This window comes from Heloderma suspectum, chromosome 13, assembly GCF_057233095.1.
Source record: "Heloderma suspectum isolate Gila_16-S chromosome 13, 16-S_ref, whole genome shotgun sequence".
In the NCBI taxonomy this organism is placed as follows: Eukaryota; Metazoa; Chordata; class Lepidosauria; order Squamata; family Helodermatidae; genus Heloderma; species Heloderma suspectum.
This window is the reverse complement of record NC_139470.1, coordinates 3,628,452-3,641,977: the sequence shown is the minus strand read 5'-3', so window position 1 is coordinate 3,641,977 and position 13,526 is coordinate 3,628,452. Positions and strand designations below refer to the sequence as shown.

Genomic DNA, 13,526 nt, shown 5'->3' with positions numbered 1-13,526 from the left:
GTAAAGCAATTACTCATCCTACTGATAGTTAAATAGGTAGCTGTGTAATGCACTTCAGAGCACCCGAGTGCTCTTCAGCTAACTTTGAAAGATGACACAAGATCTGTCAGGTGAAGTGTGTTGATGGCTCTGGAAAAGGTCCATGCAGATTTTGGCCCCAAAGTCCGTGGCGTCGCTCCGACTGGCTCTTAGAATTGTCAGTCTGTTCCTGGGGGGACCTACTTGTTATGACCAGGGTGATACTCAGTGCTGTATCTTAATTGCTTTTCCTGAGGTGGACCTAATAAAGCAAAGAATCCAAACAAGGATGGTTTATTGATCGGAAGGAGAGAATACTGGGTGGAATTCTGCTTCATTGCAAAGATCAGCCCGGCATACCAATGGCTTCGGTAACCCAAGCAGAAGCCGTGGGAATAGATTGGCGGAGATTTATTGAAGGCAGGATTATACATGAAACATAATTGGTCTATTGATCTGCTGCCAAAGGTTTGGCTTGCCATTTAAAATCAATCTATGAAATTCAGCCTCTCTCTTCCTGGCCTCCCATTTTTCTCCTTTCAGCAATTTAGCCAAAACCTGAACTCCCAGGCTCTGCATCTGAATGGTCATCTGGAAATTCTGTTTCCACACAATGGGCTTTCCCACAGTGCATCAAGGGAACAACTCGGCCCACGTTCCTGTCCTGTGGCTCGTCTGAGTCGTAGAGGCCCTGGGGATGCGAGCCCTGGGTTGGGCTCAGCCTCTTTAATACAACGCTGACAGCTGTTTCCCTTGTAGAGTTTATCCTCTCCTCCCCTACCTCCCTGCTCTGCCGACATGAGGCCATGTTTGCTCATTTCACGGACACACTCAAACCAGATTGCAGAGAAAATTGCTGCGTCGGAATCCTCCGCAGGGTGAAAAGGCCTGAGCAGCCTCGGGGCTGGAGACGGAGAGCGAGCCGTTGCTTGCCTCGCCTCTCTCTCAAAGACACACAAAAGGATATGGTTTTGTTTTCTCATGTCCTGAGACAGTGATAATTTCTGGGCAGTCTTTATGGAGACAGAATTCTCAGAGGCTTCTGCTGTCTGGCACAACCATCAGGTTATTATTTATTTTATTTTATTTATTTATTACATTTACATTCTGCCTTTTTTTCCTCCTTAAGGAACCCAAGGCAGTGTACATAGTCCCCCTCCTCTCCATTTTATCCTCACAACAACAACCCTGTAAGGTAGGTTGGGCTGAGAGCCTGTGACTGGCCCAAAGCCACCCAGTGAGCTTCCATGGCCGAGTTGGGACTAGAACCCAGATCTCCCAACTCCCAGTCCAGCACTCTTGCCACTACACCACACTGGCTCTCTGGTTATTGACAAATCTACAGGTTAGGCTAATATGATAGAAGGGTACAGGAGCATGCACACAGGTTGTACCAGATCTACAGCAATATCCATCTTCCCAGCCCATCCCCACAAAGGCAAACCCCACTCTGTTATTTTCCAACTCTCCTGCAAGATGAGACTGGCTCCAATCCCCTGCCATCCTGCAGGTGGGTGTGTGCCTACATTCTGCCCCCCCCAGCAGTGATCAGGTTTGCCAATGCCAGCTGCTGGCTGGTGCCCAATAAATGACCAGGCGGCATCCAGTTTGGGTTTGGCACTTTACACAGCCTGTCACAGCAGATTGCCTGCCTCCCGTTACTAGCCCTTCCTGTACTTTAAAACCACAGCCTGTGGCAATGGGATGCTGAACCCAGGCCTGGCATCAAGGGTCGGCCTGGTCGGGCACCTGCCAAGGGCCCACTCCCCAGCAGGGGCCCACTGACAAGCGCCCCCTGGACTTGGTCCTCCTCTTCACCACTGCAACTTGCTTGCTCATCTGACTCTCGCTCTGGCCCAGGCAAGGCTGGCGGCGAGAAGGAGCAGCAGCAGAGGCCTTGGCCGCCTTGCTCCCTGGCTCTCTGCCTGTCAAGCAAGCCAGTGCAGCAATGGCGAGGAGGAGGAAGGGCAGCTGGTGGTGGTGGTGGTGAGAAGGCAGACTCACCGAGGGAGGGGGCTCAGGGAGGGGGTCTTGCCCAGTTGCTGTCAAAAATCTGGAGTGAGCACAGGCGAAACCCATAGCAGGAAGGAGACCAAATGTATAAGGAACTTAGGAAGCGTCAGTGGGCCAAATTGGTAGAGAGAAGGGCCCCATTTGATTGGCAGGCAGGCCATCTCTCCCCCCCCCCCATTTTGAGCAAGGGCTGGTTAATTTTGTGGCTGAGTTCCCTCCCTCCCACGTTGGGATTCAGCGATATTCAAGCTGATTTTTACTGTCATTTGAAAACTTCCTCAACAAGGTTATTGTCAGTTAGGAAGACCTAATTCTGGCGGATCTCCTCAAAGCGTCTTGCAAGATAGTTGCTCTACCCAGCAAACTCATCAAAGGCTTCCAGTACCCAAGTTGCTAGGTCAAAAATTAGGACCATGCCAGATAGTTGCTAGTCTCCATTTCTGGATTATAACTAGCCATTTTAGAAGGGTAGATCCCCCCTGCCCTGCTCCTGAAGAACATGTTGACTGGGCAAGTATACATTTCCCCCTGCAATACTGGTCAGTGCCATAATTTCTCTGGCTCACCCCTCCTTCCTCCTTCCTGATTTAGTCACGTGGAGGGATCCCACCAAATCAAAGATCAGGAAGAGAACTGGACAATGATTGGACACTGTGTCTGATGCCACTGGATGTCAGTAAAACCGAACCGTGCAGGTTGACGTAGAAATGTGCAAATCAGCAAAACCCAAACTTGTAAAGATTCTCCAAATTCCACCTCGAAGCTCATTTCAACTCATGTCCATATCAGTTTGCCAGCTTTTCTCTCCATCATGTGTTTTTTGTGCCTGTTTCCCCAAATGTACCCATCAACTGCGCACATTTTTCAAATGAATTGTTTTTGTTCTACGGATCACACTGCAATCTTGGAAATGTATGGCCTCCAACCACAGATTGCATTCATGCTCGTGTTCAGTTCGGGGAGGTGTGAACCGGATCGATTCTGGACAAAAATGAACTGAAACGAATTTCTCATGCATCTCTATTTAACACAACCAATCAGGTTGAGCTACATGAGGAAACTCGTGCAAGTGAGGGCAATGAAGGGCAGTGTATACCATTAAGCAAGCAAGAAATGCAGGAAACAGCTGGAAAGGGGAGGAGGTATTTGGTACCACTGAATCCTGGTTAAGGTAAGCTTTGCTAAACCTGAGCTTGAAGAAAGCTGCAATCCAAGCCTTAGCAACAAGACTATAGCGCTTGTACTCTAGAGAGTTTCTCATCCCACTTTCTGAAGACCTGGATCTCGCACTGAGTGCTAAAGACATGAAGCTTCTCATGTCAGACCGGAACTCGCCGTTCCTGCTCTCCGATTTTTCCTCTTCCCTTCTTCTGACTCACTTGAATCACAGCAACACCCCTTTTTATTGTCTGTATTTCCTAGAAGTAGGAGAGGCTGGGCTGCAGCGTTAATTTCTGTTATATTTAGCAAAATATAGCCTGCCATGGTAAGGAAAACAAGTAGACAGATTCAGACGACAGGGCTGCCCCCGAAGCTCTTGCTCATTATTCCAAGAGGACAAAGGGATTATTAAAAGGAGTCAAACTGCTGGCAATAACAGTGATTTTGCACTTTACTGTTTTGGGAGGTTCCCCTGCCCCCGCCTTGTAACACTTGGATGGGAAAAGGCAAACCTGAGTGACAACCCTGCCTCCTGGGACCCAGCCCCGGTAGCACCCGTCTTCCATTGCGCTGTGGTTCTTTCCAAAGTTTTATCGGTATCACAATGTGGGAGACATAAAGCAGCTGGATTTTGTTTAAGGCTCTAGTAACAGGAACCATAAATTGCTGAGTTAATTTCTTTTTCTTCATCAGCTCAGTGGAGAGTATAGAATCATTTAGTTGCAAAAGGGACTTCAGAGGTCATTTAGTCCAACCCCCTGCCAGGGTTAAGCCTCAGGTTAGTGTTAGGGTTGGGAAGACCTGGGTCCCTGTGCAGGAACAGGGGCCTCGGTAAAGCCTAGCTTGGCCAGACAGACTGAGTGGTCAACCAGGGCGGCGTGCCTGCTGTCTTAGGGTATGCCGTGTGGATGGGGTTTTTAAGTTCAGCATTAGGCTTAGGGTTCAGCCTCAGGTTAGGGATAGGGTTCGTAAAACCTGGCTCCTTTGTGCAGGAGCAGGGGCCTTGGTAAAGCCTAGATTTGGCAGACAAACTGAGTGGTCAACCAGGACAGCTTGTGAACTGTCCTTTAGTATACCATGTGGATGGGGAGATGTTTCAGTTGCACGTGAGGGGTAGGTTAAGCCTCAGGTTAGGGTTAGGGTTGGGAAGACCTGGGTCCCTGTGCAGGAACAGGGGCCTTGGTAAAGCCTAGCTTGGGCAGACAGACTGAGGCTTTACCAAGGCCCTTGTTCCTTCACAAGGGCTCATGTTTTCCCAAGCCTAACTCTTACCTGAGGCTTAACCCTAACCCTCACATGAAACTGAAACCTCCCCTCATACACCCACATTTTGTGTAATTTCACCCTTTTCCACCTTCCAAAAAAAGTACGATTTGGAGACAGGACTAAAAAATCTACCCCACTGGAACCATACATCCAACACATATCCTCTAACTGCCTTTAGATTTTACAAAGCCTGAGTGGAGTTAAATACCCTCTGAACAGTACCTTGTAAATGTTCTGTTTGAATTTCATCTGCTGGGCTTTTTAAAGCAGCATCAGTCCCCCCAAAGCAAATAGCAGGTCTCCTAGATATTGTCTCACTAACTAGCTGCAGAAATGCTGGCTGGACATAAAGCTCAGGGCACAGAGATATAGGCGCCAGCCTGGTACCTCTTCACACCTTGTGGCCTCTTCTCCTCCTAAGCTGGGCCAGGCTGAAAACTGGGGAGTGCGGGTGGAAGTAGGGGTGTCGGAGGAATCTGCAAAGGGTTCAAATGAGTTCAGATTCCTAAAAATCTGACCTGCGTTTTCCGCCATGGACTGGCTTTTTCGAAATTGCGTGGATTCTGCAGACTTTTTTTTTTTTTTTTTTTACTTCTGGGGGGATTTGTGCAAATTCACACTTGTGCCAATGCACATTAGCGCAAGTGTGTATTAGTGCTAATGTGCATTTGCCCTGATATGCCTTAGTTCTAATGTGCATTAGCACAAGTGGAACAAAATTCTTGTACATCTCTAAAAAAAAATCCCATTCTGTCAATGAGTGGACAATGGAACAGCAGATGCCTTGCAATCCATGAAACACAGACCGAACGGATTTAACACGCGCTGTACATCCCTACGTGGAAGGGCCTCCTCCTCAGTTGCCATTTAAAAAGTTCCCAACAACTCAGTCTGGGAACTTTGGATAGAAGAGCTGGCTGCCTCCTGCCCTCTCCCTCCCACACTTGCCTTTGAGCCTGCAGCCCGGGCGTTGTGTCATCTGTATTAAGCCAACTCCTCCAGCTGCCGCCTCTGTGCAGGCCTGCAGAAAGGGGTGACAGCTGGGTGTCGCAAACAGCTTAATATGCAAAGAGATGATGGAGAAACTGCTTGGCAGTGGCAGAGTCTTGGAACATAACCCAGGGGCTTCTGATGTCTGCAGGAAACAAAACAATTTGCGGCCCTTTTACACATTACCTGCGTTGGCTGTTGAACAGACACTCAACAGGGGGCCTTGGCAAGGAGGATGTTGTGAATACGAGGTGTGCAACTTCCCCAAAATCCATGGCGGATCAATTGAAGAAACGATGAAAGGACTCACCTGCATGGGAGGCTCTGGGTGCATTACTGCTCTTCTTCCGATCTGCGTGTGGTGAGGGCAGGTGTTTCTATGTGCAGTTGTGGTCATTCAGTTGCTCCTGACAAAGACACAGAGAAGGAGCAGAATTCTTTGCCCTTAGAGGAGGCAGGCTCAGAACAGAGACTCATGCAGAAACACACAGGACACAGTCTCCTGAGTCGTTCTTTCTCCAAGGCCCCAACTTGATGATGTGACAATGGAGATGTGCAAACACTTTAACGTTTAACATCTCTGCAAATAGCAGCCCCGAGACAGAGTAAGGATGTATAGAGGTTGTTAAATCCATCCCGTCAGTGTTCCGCGGATTCTCAGTCAGGTTTCATTCCACTGTCCCCTCATCGACTGAATCAGATTTATTTTTACCAGAATTTTGTTCTACTTGCACTAGTTAGCATTAGCACTAATTTGCATGAGGAAATACACCCCCTCCCATTGAAAAACTGCTCTGCAAGTCCACGGAATCTGCACGGAAAAGCTCATTTGTTGCAGAATCCCTGGCTCAGATTCATAGAAATGTGGACTCATTTGAATCTGTAGCAATTTCTCTGGCACCCCTAGGAGGGAAGGGCACTTTCATTGGGAAGATAATGTGTGCGTGTGTGCAGAAAGGGTTAACCCCACTGCTGCACTCCCAATCCAAACTGAACCCCCATCCTGCTGCTATATCTTTGCAAAGATTCGAAAGGAACTGTTGATGTGTCTCATTTGGCCCTATACGTAAACCCTTTCAGGTGAAGCATGATTCTGATTAAAACAACTACAAAGTGCTTAGAGACATGTGATCTGCCTATGGCCACATTTGCCTTAGCTACATCCCTTCTGGATGACTGTAAAGCACTCTACGTGGGGCTGCCTTGGAAAACTGTTCAGCAACTTCAGCTAGTCCAATAAGCTGCAGCCAGGCTGTTGCCCGGGGCTGGTTTCAGGGAGCACGTCACTCCCTTGTTACATCAGCTTCACTGACTACCGATCTGTTTCCAGGCAGAATTCAAAGTGCTGGTTATGTCCTATAAAGCCCTATGCAGCTTGGGACCAGGTTACCTGGAAGACTGCTTTCTTCCATATGGTCCTGCCTGGGTCTCAAGATCTTCAGGAGAGGCCCTTCTGTTGGCATTGCCACCTTCAGAGGCATGTTTGGTGGCAGCAAGAAAGAGGGCCTTCTCGGTGGCCACTCCCTGGCTGTGGAACTCCCTGCCAAGGGAGGCCAGGCTCGCTCCTTCTCTGCTGTCCTTCCACCAGCAGCCAAAGACTGCTTTATTCAAGTGGGCCTTTGGTGTGTAAGCAGATCTGTTGAGCTGGATGCTGTTATTGTTCTGTTGTTGTTGGGTTTTTAATTTGTTTTTGTGTTTATTGTTCATTTTATCAGTGATTGTAAGCTACCTTAAGTACTTCCAATTTTTGGTAGAAAAGTGGGGTACAAATCAATCAATTTTTAAAAATAAAATTAACCATAATCAACCACTGAGTTTTCTTTTTAGCTAGTGTGTAAAGCAGCTACAAATCCCATCAGCCCCAGCCACCATGGCTAAAGGCCGTGCAGGCTGAGGAGTCTGGCAGTTGCGCCAGGTCAGGGAAGTCTGGGGTAGAGCCGGTTTGCTGGGCCAAAATTCAGAGGTTCCTGAGGTTTGCTGTGTGAAATGGTGGCGGCGGTGGGTGCCTCCTTATTCCTGGGCACCATTTGGTGAGATGTTTCAGTCCAAATGTGTTTATGCTTCAAGGACAGCAATATTTCTTTTGCACCTTCTGTTTCTGCACGCAGGGTAACTATGAAAATATGAACAACTCAGCAACTGGCTAGATATCGTCCATACAAAGATGAGCAACCATCTTGATGTGTGTGTGTGTGTGTTGCATTGGACCCTGTGGTTTCAACCAATGTTCCTCTTGCTGTTTCAGCATTTTACTTAGGCATCCAAACTCTCTTCTCCTTATTCCAGAGCCCCCAGTGGTGGCTGGTCGGCCCACGGAAACCAGCCAGAGCGAGCACGGAAAAACGAAGAGCTGACGGACGAGGAGAAGGAGATCATCAACCGAGTCATCGCTAGAGCTGAGAAGATGGAGGAGATGGAGCAGGAGCGTATCGGGTAAGGGGGACACGCTCGCTGGGAATGGCGGGGGAAAAACGCCGAGGTCCCTGCCGTCCACAGTGCTCGTTCCAGCAACATCTCAGCCATGGCTCAAGTCTCATTTCAGTGATGACAACGTGATAGCTGGGTGACGGAAGAACTTCTTTGTGGAGGGGACAGCCTTGTTCGGGGGTGTGTGTAGCTCTGTTTGAGTTCTCTGCCCCCTGCCATGAATGTAGGCGGACAAACCACCCCCTCCAAAAGATATGGGTCAGTGAAAAAGAGGGTCAATGCCACCAGTGGGGGCTGGTGGCTCCGATGTCAGTGGGGCGGCGAATCTGCTGCAGGGCTCAGTCAGAACCTGTCAGCACTCTAAAGGAGCCAGCCAAGGTGCTCCACAGCTTGGATCGCTCCTGACTGAACCTCGGGGTGGATCGCCGCCGCACTGACATGGGAGCCACCAGCCTCCGCTGGATGTCGCCCTGGTGTGGACCAAACACACCTTGCCGTGCGTGGAGCTTGGAGGCTCATGTTATGATTACTTGGCTAGGGTCAGGGAAGGCTGAGCTGGTCCCCACTGGGCTGGGCCCAAAGCCTAGAGGGCTGGTCCCGAGCCAGAAGTCGGGAAGCCAGGTGGTGGCTAAGCCCAGGAGGTTAAGAGCGAGGCAGGCCTGAATGACCTCGGGAGTTGGACCAGAGGTGGCAGCTTTATAGCTTCAGGTGGAACTCAGCTGGTCTGCCATGTCACCTGACCAGCTAGCAGCTGCACTACCACCCCCTGGCCACCCGCAGGGGTGGCGCTGAAGCGCGGCAGAGGGTGTGGCTGGGAGCACCACCTCTGGCAACCCGCCGCGGTGCTGCAGGACACCACCTGGCTGCCCTACTCAGATCCCCCAAGTCGAGAGGGTGGACCCTTCTGGGCCTCCTCAGGGGCCTACATTCCTTGGTGTGGATTCCATGCCAGGAACACACCACTTCCCCCCCCCCCAAGAAAAGAAATTTTCTCCCCCCAAGGAGAAAATGTGAAACATCGCAGGATGAGCCTTGCTGCTTTGTAGCATCAGGGGTCTCTGTGTCTTGCACCCTTTCTTTCTCCGCTGCTGGGTTTGGGAAGGCAGGAGCCGCTGCAGGCAGCCACAGGAGCTCCCTGAAACAGAGAGGGGCAGTCCCGTCCTTCTGCTTCCGGGCAAGCGCCACGCACCGGTGCTGCAGCGAGGTGGCGCAGCCAAGGCGCTGGCTGTCCTCGGAAGGCTGCCTGCGTGTGCGTTTCTGCAAAAGGCCTCTCGAGATTCTTTTCCACCCCCTGCTCATCCTCCTTGCTCACCAGCCCAGTCAGAAGGGAGGAAATGGTTGGCTTGACTTATTTCTTTGCCAGCAGCTACCGCACTGCACCATTTCTCACTAGGAAAATGTACGGAGAGGGAAACCTCGTCTCGCTCGGAAGCTGTTGTGCATGTGTGTCTTGCAAAATATAATATTTTTTTTGCAATTCCAGCTTCTGCAGTTTAACATCAAACGAGCAGCATTTGTTTTGTGTGTGTTGTAAAATTAATAATAATCTTTGTGGGGTTTTTTTTTTTGCAATTCCAGCTTCTTCAATCTAACATAAAACTAACAGCCCTGTCTTTGAAAGGGCATTTGATTTGAAATTGGGCTCTCTCTTCTTCCTTCACCATGTACATGATAGTGTCGACATCTGACACATTCTTGGCTGTGAGGGGTTCTTTGCATTGGAGGGAGTTTCTGAAAAGACGTTTGGGGATGGTGCTGAACCAGTCTTCACTGAGCCAGCACCAACAGATGTGTTGGACTACAACTCCTATTACTTGCAGCCAGCATGGACCCATGCTGGCTGGGGTGGTTGGAATTGTACTCTGGAGTTTTACAAAAATGATAAGGGCTAGAAACTTGCCTTTTTGGATTTAAAATGGGAATCAGTGCTCTCAATAAGCTAAATTCTGCACCATTCCTGCACCATATTCACAGCCTAAGTTACAGAGCCCAGGCGTCGTATACACAGCTTAGGTTATTCTCTGCAGTTGTAGCCCACAGCTGATGTTTAACTTCCCCAGCATGTGAAAAGACAGAGCAAGCATGAACAAAGTGGAGAAACCGCCCTGCCTGCTCCCACATCCCGCTCCGGGGCTGCCCCCAGTCCAAATCATTTGCTGAGCAAAACTTCTTGTACACAAGTGGCCTGACCTAGAAGGCAGCCAATTTGTGAAAGAGAATCAGCTGTGTGTCCCGTCTTTCCCTAATGGATTGAGAAACACAGGGAAATTCAATTGAAAGCAAACACGGGCCTGCAAATTGCCTGCACATCTCACTGAACTCACCCGCTTTCCCATCGCGGTTCAAACTGCGGCAGCTGTGAAATTGAATCCCCACATTTAAGCTCTGATTTATCCGCTTGGCCCAAATGCTGTTGGAACAGGAAAGGGGCTTCCTCCCCTCCGCCTTTCCTAGTGTTGACGTGCTGGAGAAATCCGTCCAGTTTTCTCATGTGGAAGGGGAAAAGGCAAATGCAGTGGGCCGGATGCGATTAAAAGGAGGGAAGCCATCTGTCCAAAGGGGACTTGCTTGTGGGGAGTTAAAAAGTTACCTTGGGATGCCAAAACCTCATCTTCTTTGGGAGAACTTTCTCCCTGCCAACAGACTAGAACAGCAGTGATATTGCCTAACTTGCCAGAAATTGGCTGTTTGTCCAATTTGTGCATGGGGAAAGGGAATCCGAGACCTGCAGCCGTCATAAACTACAAGTGAGGGTTGTTTTTGTTTTTTTATAATGGTTTAAACCTGCAGAAGAAAAAAGTGGTTCCTTCTGCATCTCCCTGGACATATGTATGAATGTTCAGTTCTTGCTAAAAATGTATGCCTTCCAACTTCCATTTGGGGCTGTAGTGCAATATATCTGGAGAGCGCAGGCAGGGATGTCACAAAAAACCTGGGTGGATTCAAATGAGTTTGGATTTCTATGAATCTGACCTACACATAATGCACATTTGCGCAAGTGTGTATTTGTCCAAGTGGAACAAATTTCTCATACATCCCTACAAAAAATCTGATTCCCTCAATGAGCAGATGATGGACCTAAAGACTCTTGATAATCCACAAAACCAGATGGAATGGCTTGAACAAAATCCATACACCTCTAGGCACAGGTTGGGGGAGTTTGGATCAGAGTCTTTCTGGAAAAGCAGAGTTCACTGGAACGAGAAAAGGCGACAAGGCCTTGGGTAGTGCAGGTGGTGGGAAGTAGGTGGTGACCCTTGAGGGATGAATCTGTCTCAGGACTGCCCCCACCCCCAATATTGGCCAATCCCCACTAGGTAATAGGATATTTTCCCCATTTTAAATAAAATATAAGTATTGTACTTATTTCTCTCCCAATTCTATGCCAGGTTGTCTTGTATTTTTGCCAGTAGTGGAAACGGGGGAAGAAAGATATGGTGGGCCAGGGGGACACAGAAGGGGCAAAATACATTTTGGGGGTAGAGGTTGAACTTTGCCTCATGCATTAGATTTCTGAAAAAGAACTTCAAGTGTGTATTTCAGATTAATGCTTCAGGACCGTAAATATATTTCCTGTTGATTTTGAGGGAGGTACCTCTCAAGGAAGCAGCCTTGCTTGAAATTTCCAGCTTAGCATTCAGTTATAAGAAGTGGAGCAATATAATGTTGCAGTATATCTTTGCCTGCTAAGAGGAGCTGTTCCAGCCAGCCAGCCATGCCCTCCTCTGGGATACCATAACTTGTTGAGGTTCAAGCAGCATATTCTCCCCCCGCCCTTCCCATTTTCTATTTCTTTCTGAAGTTCAACATTTCATCATTATTGAGCATTCTCAGGTCTCATAGGGCTGTTTTGGGGGGACGTTTCCTGCCTTCTTAGGTGTGTGTGTGTGTGTGTGTGTGTGTATCTCTCTCTCTCTCTCTCCCTCTCTCCAAACCTCGGGGGTCTACCTGAGCATGCTGATGATACCTGAGTCTTGTTTTTCTGCCACCCCATTTTGGCTCTGCTTCTGTTGGCACTCACCATGTGAGTTGGCCATTAGAGGGAGTAAAATTGCCTTTCTTTTGAGAAATTACAGAGGTCCATTAATTTGGGGGAGTGTAGGGAAGATGGCAGGGCAAGCTATTTGTTGGTGGGGGGCTTGTCCTTCCTCACCTCCCTCTGGTGCTGTCTTGCAGGCTTGAATTAAAAAATCTGCAGAAAAGAGTGTGTAAAATGCCAGTTTCTTTTCAGAAGTGCCTTCCGTGTGCGTGCATGCATGAGCATGTGTGTAGATATAGAAACATTGCAGAAAAGACTGCTAAAATTCCAATGCAGGGGTGATGAACCTCTTTCATCCTGAGGGCTGAATTCAGTGTCAAAGAAGCTCCCAGGGGCTGTATTCCAGTGGTGGGTGGGGGCAAAGGAGAAGGGGCAGGGCCAAAGTACCAAAAATACCAGAATATGTTACTTAAAGCTCTTCCTGCCAGGAACTAAGCCTTAGGAGAAGCATTTCACCCTTTTAGAATCAGGAAAAACAGCACCAAAGCCAGGAAGCCACCAAAAGATCTGAGGTTGGGGGGGGGAAGGGGGGGCAGGGAACATGGGCACCTGAGAAACCCTGGAGGTCTGGATTGGGACCCCCACCTTGATGTTCTGCATCCCTGCTTTAATGGCAGCTCCCTCACCACTGTTAATCAATTATCCAATTTCTTTTAAAAAAGAGTTGTATTTGCCAGCAAGCGGTCTTCGACCATGGCTCTCTTTGCCAGCTGAAATGACAGCTGCACCCGCCATTTCGGCAGCTGAAAAGCAAAGGAATTCATTCACAAGAAGAGCGGTATTCTCAGTGGGCGGAAATGAGCCCATGGTCTTGACGCAGCTTTTCCGGGGATGTGGACATTCACAATAGCTTGGCACAACCGGAAGAAGTGCTGCGAAGGGGGCCTTCCGGTCCTCTCTCTCGCCCTTCCAGTTCTCTTCTTTACTGCCTTTCACCCAGGGACGGGTCTCCCAGTGACACCTCACTGCATTGTGACCACAAGTGGTTGCTTCAGAGCCCGCCTGGGATGTGCATTTCCACTGGAGCAGGGGTGCCGGTCGTAAGGAGGATGAGGCTCTTTCCCGGGATTTGCATCCCTTGCCAGTTTCCTGTGACTGGCACAGGCTGCACCAATCCTGCAGAGCCTGTGTAGGATCATGTAGGAAGCCAGGCGAGTCCTCCTCCTTGTGCAGGGTTCCCGCTGTTGGGTTGGGGGGTGGGATGGCAGGTGAGGAGGAGGGGCTTCAGGGTGGGGGAGGGGCCAGGGATGGAGCTTTCAGCACCAGCAGTTTGGGCCCGGCGTATCCAGTGACAGTGTCCCAGAGAGCCCCTGCTTCCCACGGGCTTTGGATGAGACCCAAAGCTGGCTGGATCAGGCCATTTGGGGGCCTCAGATCTAAGCCTCCAAAACTGGCCCGCTTCCTCTTTGCTGCTCCCCTCCAGAACTCGCGCTCTGCATCTCAGCGCACGCCTGAGAGTTCTGCCTCCAGTGTGCGCTGCTGCCAATGAAGACACTGTCATGCGCAGGCATGCGCTCACACCACTGACCACATGGGCACTGTTGCGGACACTGGAGGGGATCTCACTCACCAGACATTTGGATCACGCCTCTTGCAAAGGCCCCGTGCTGGA

The 13,526-nt window shown here is 49.5% G+C and overlaps 1 protein-coding gene across 1 annotated transcript in view; it reads left to right on the top strand.

Moving 5' to 3' along the window:
* The window catches only part of RPH3A (rabphilin 3A), a 62,041-nt gene that overhangs the window by 7,863 nt on the left and 40,652 nt on the right, over window positions 1–13,526 (top strand). Inside the window, exon 2 of the mRNA XM_084820319.1 lies at window positions 7,735–7,881. Coding sequence (XP_084676445.1) covers window positions 7,735–7,881 — 147 coding nt within the window. The remainder of the gene's footprint in view (window positions 1–7,734; window positions 7,882–13,526) is intronic.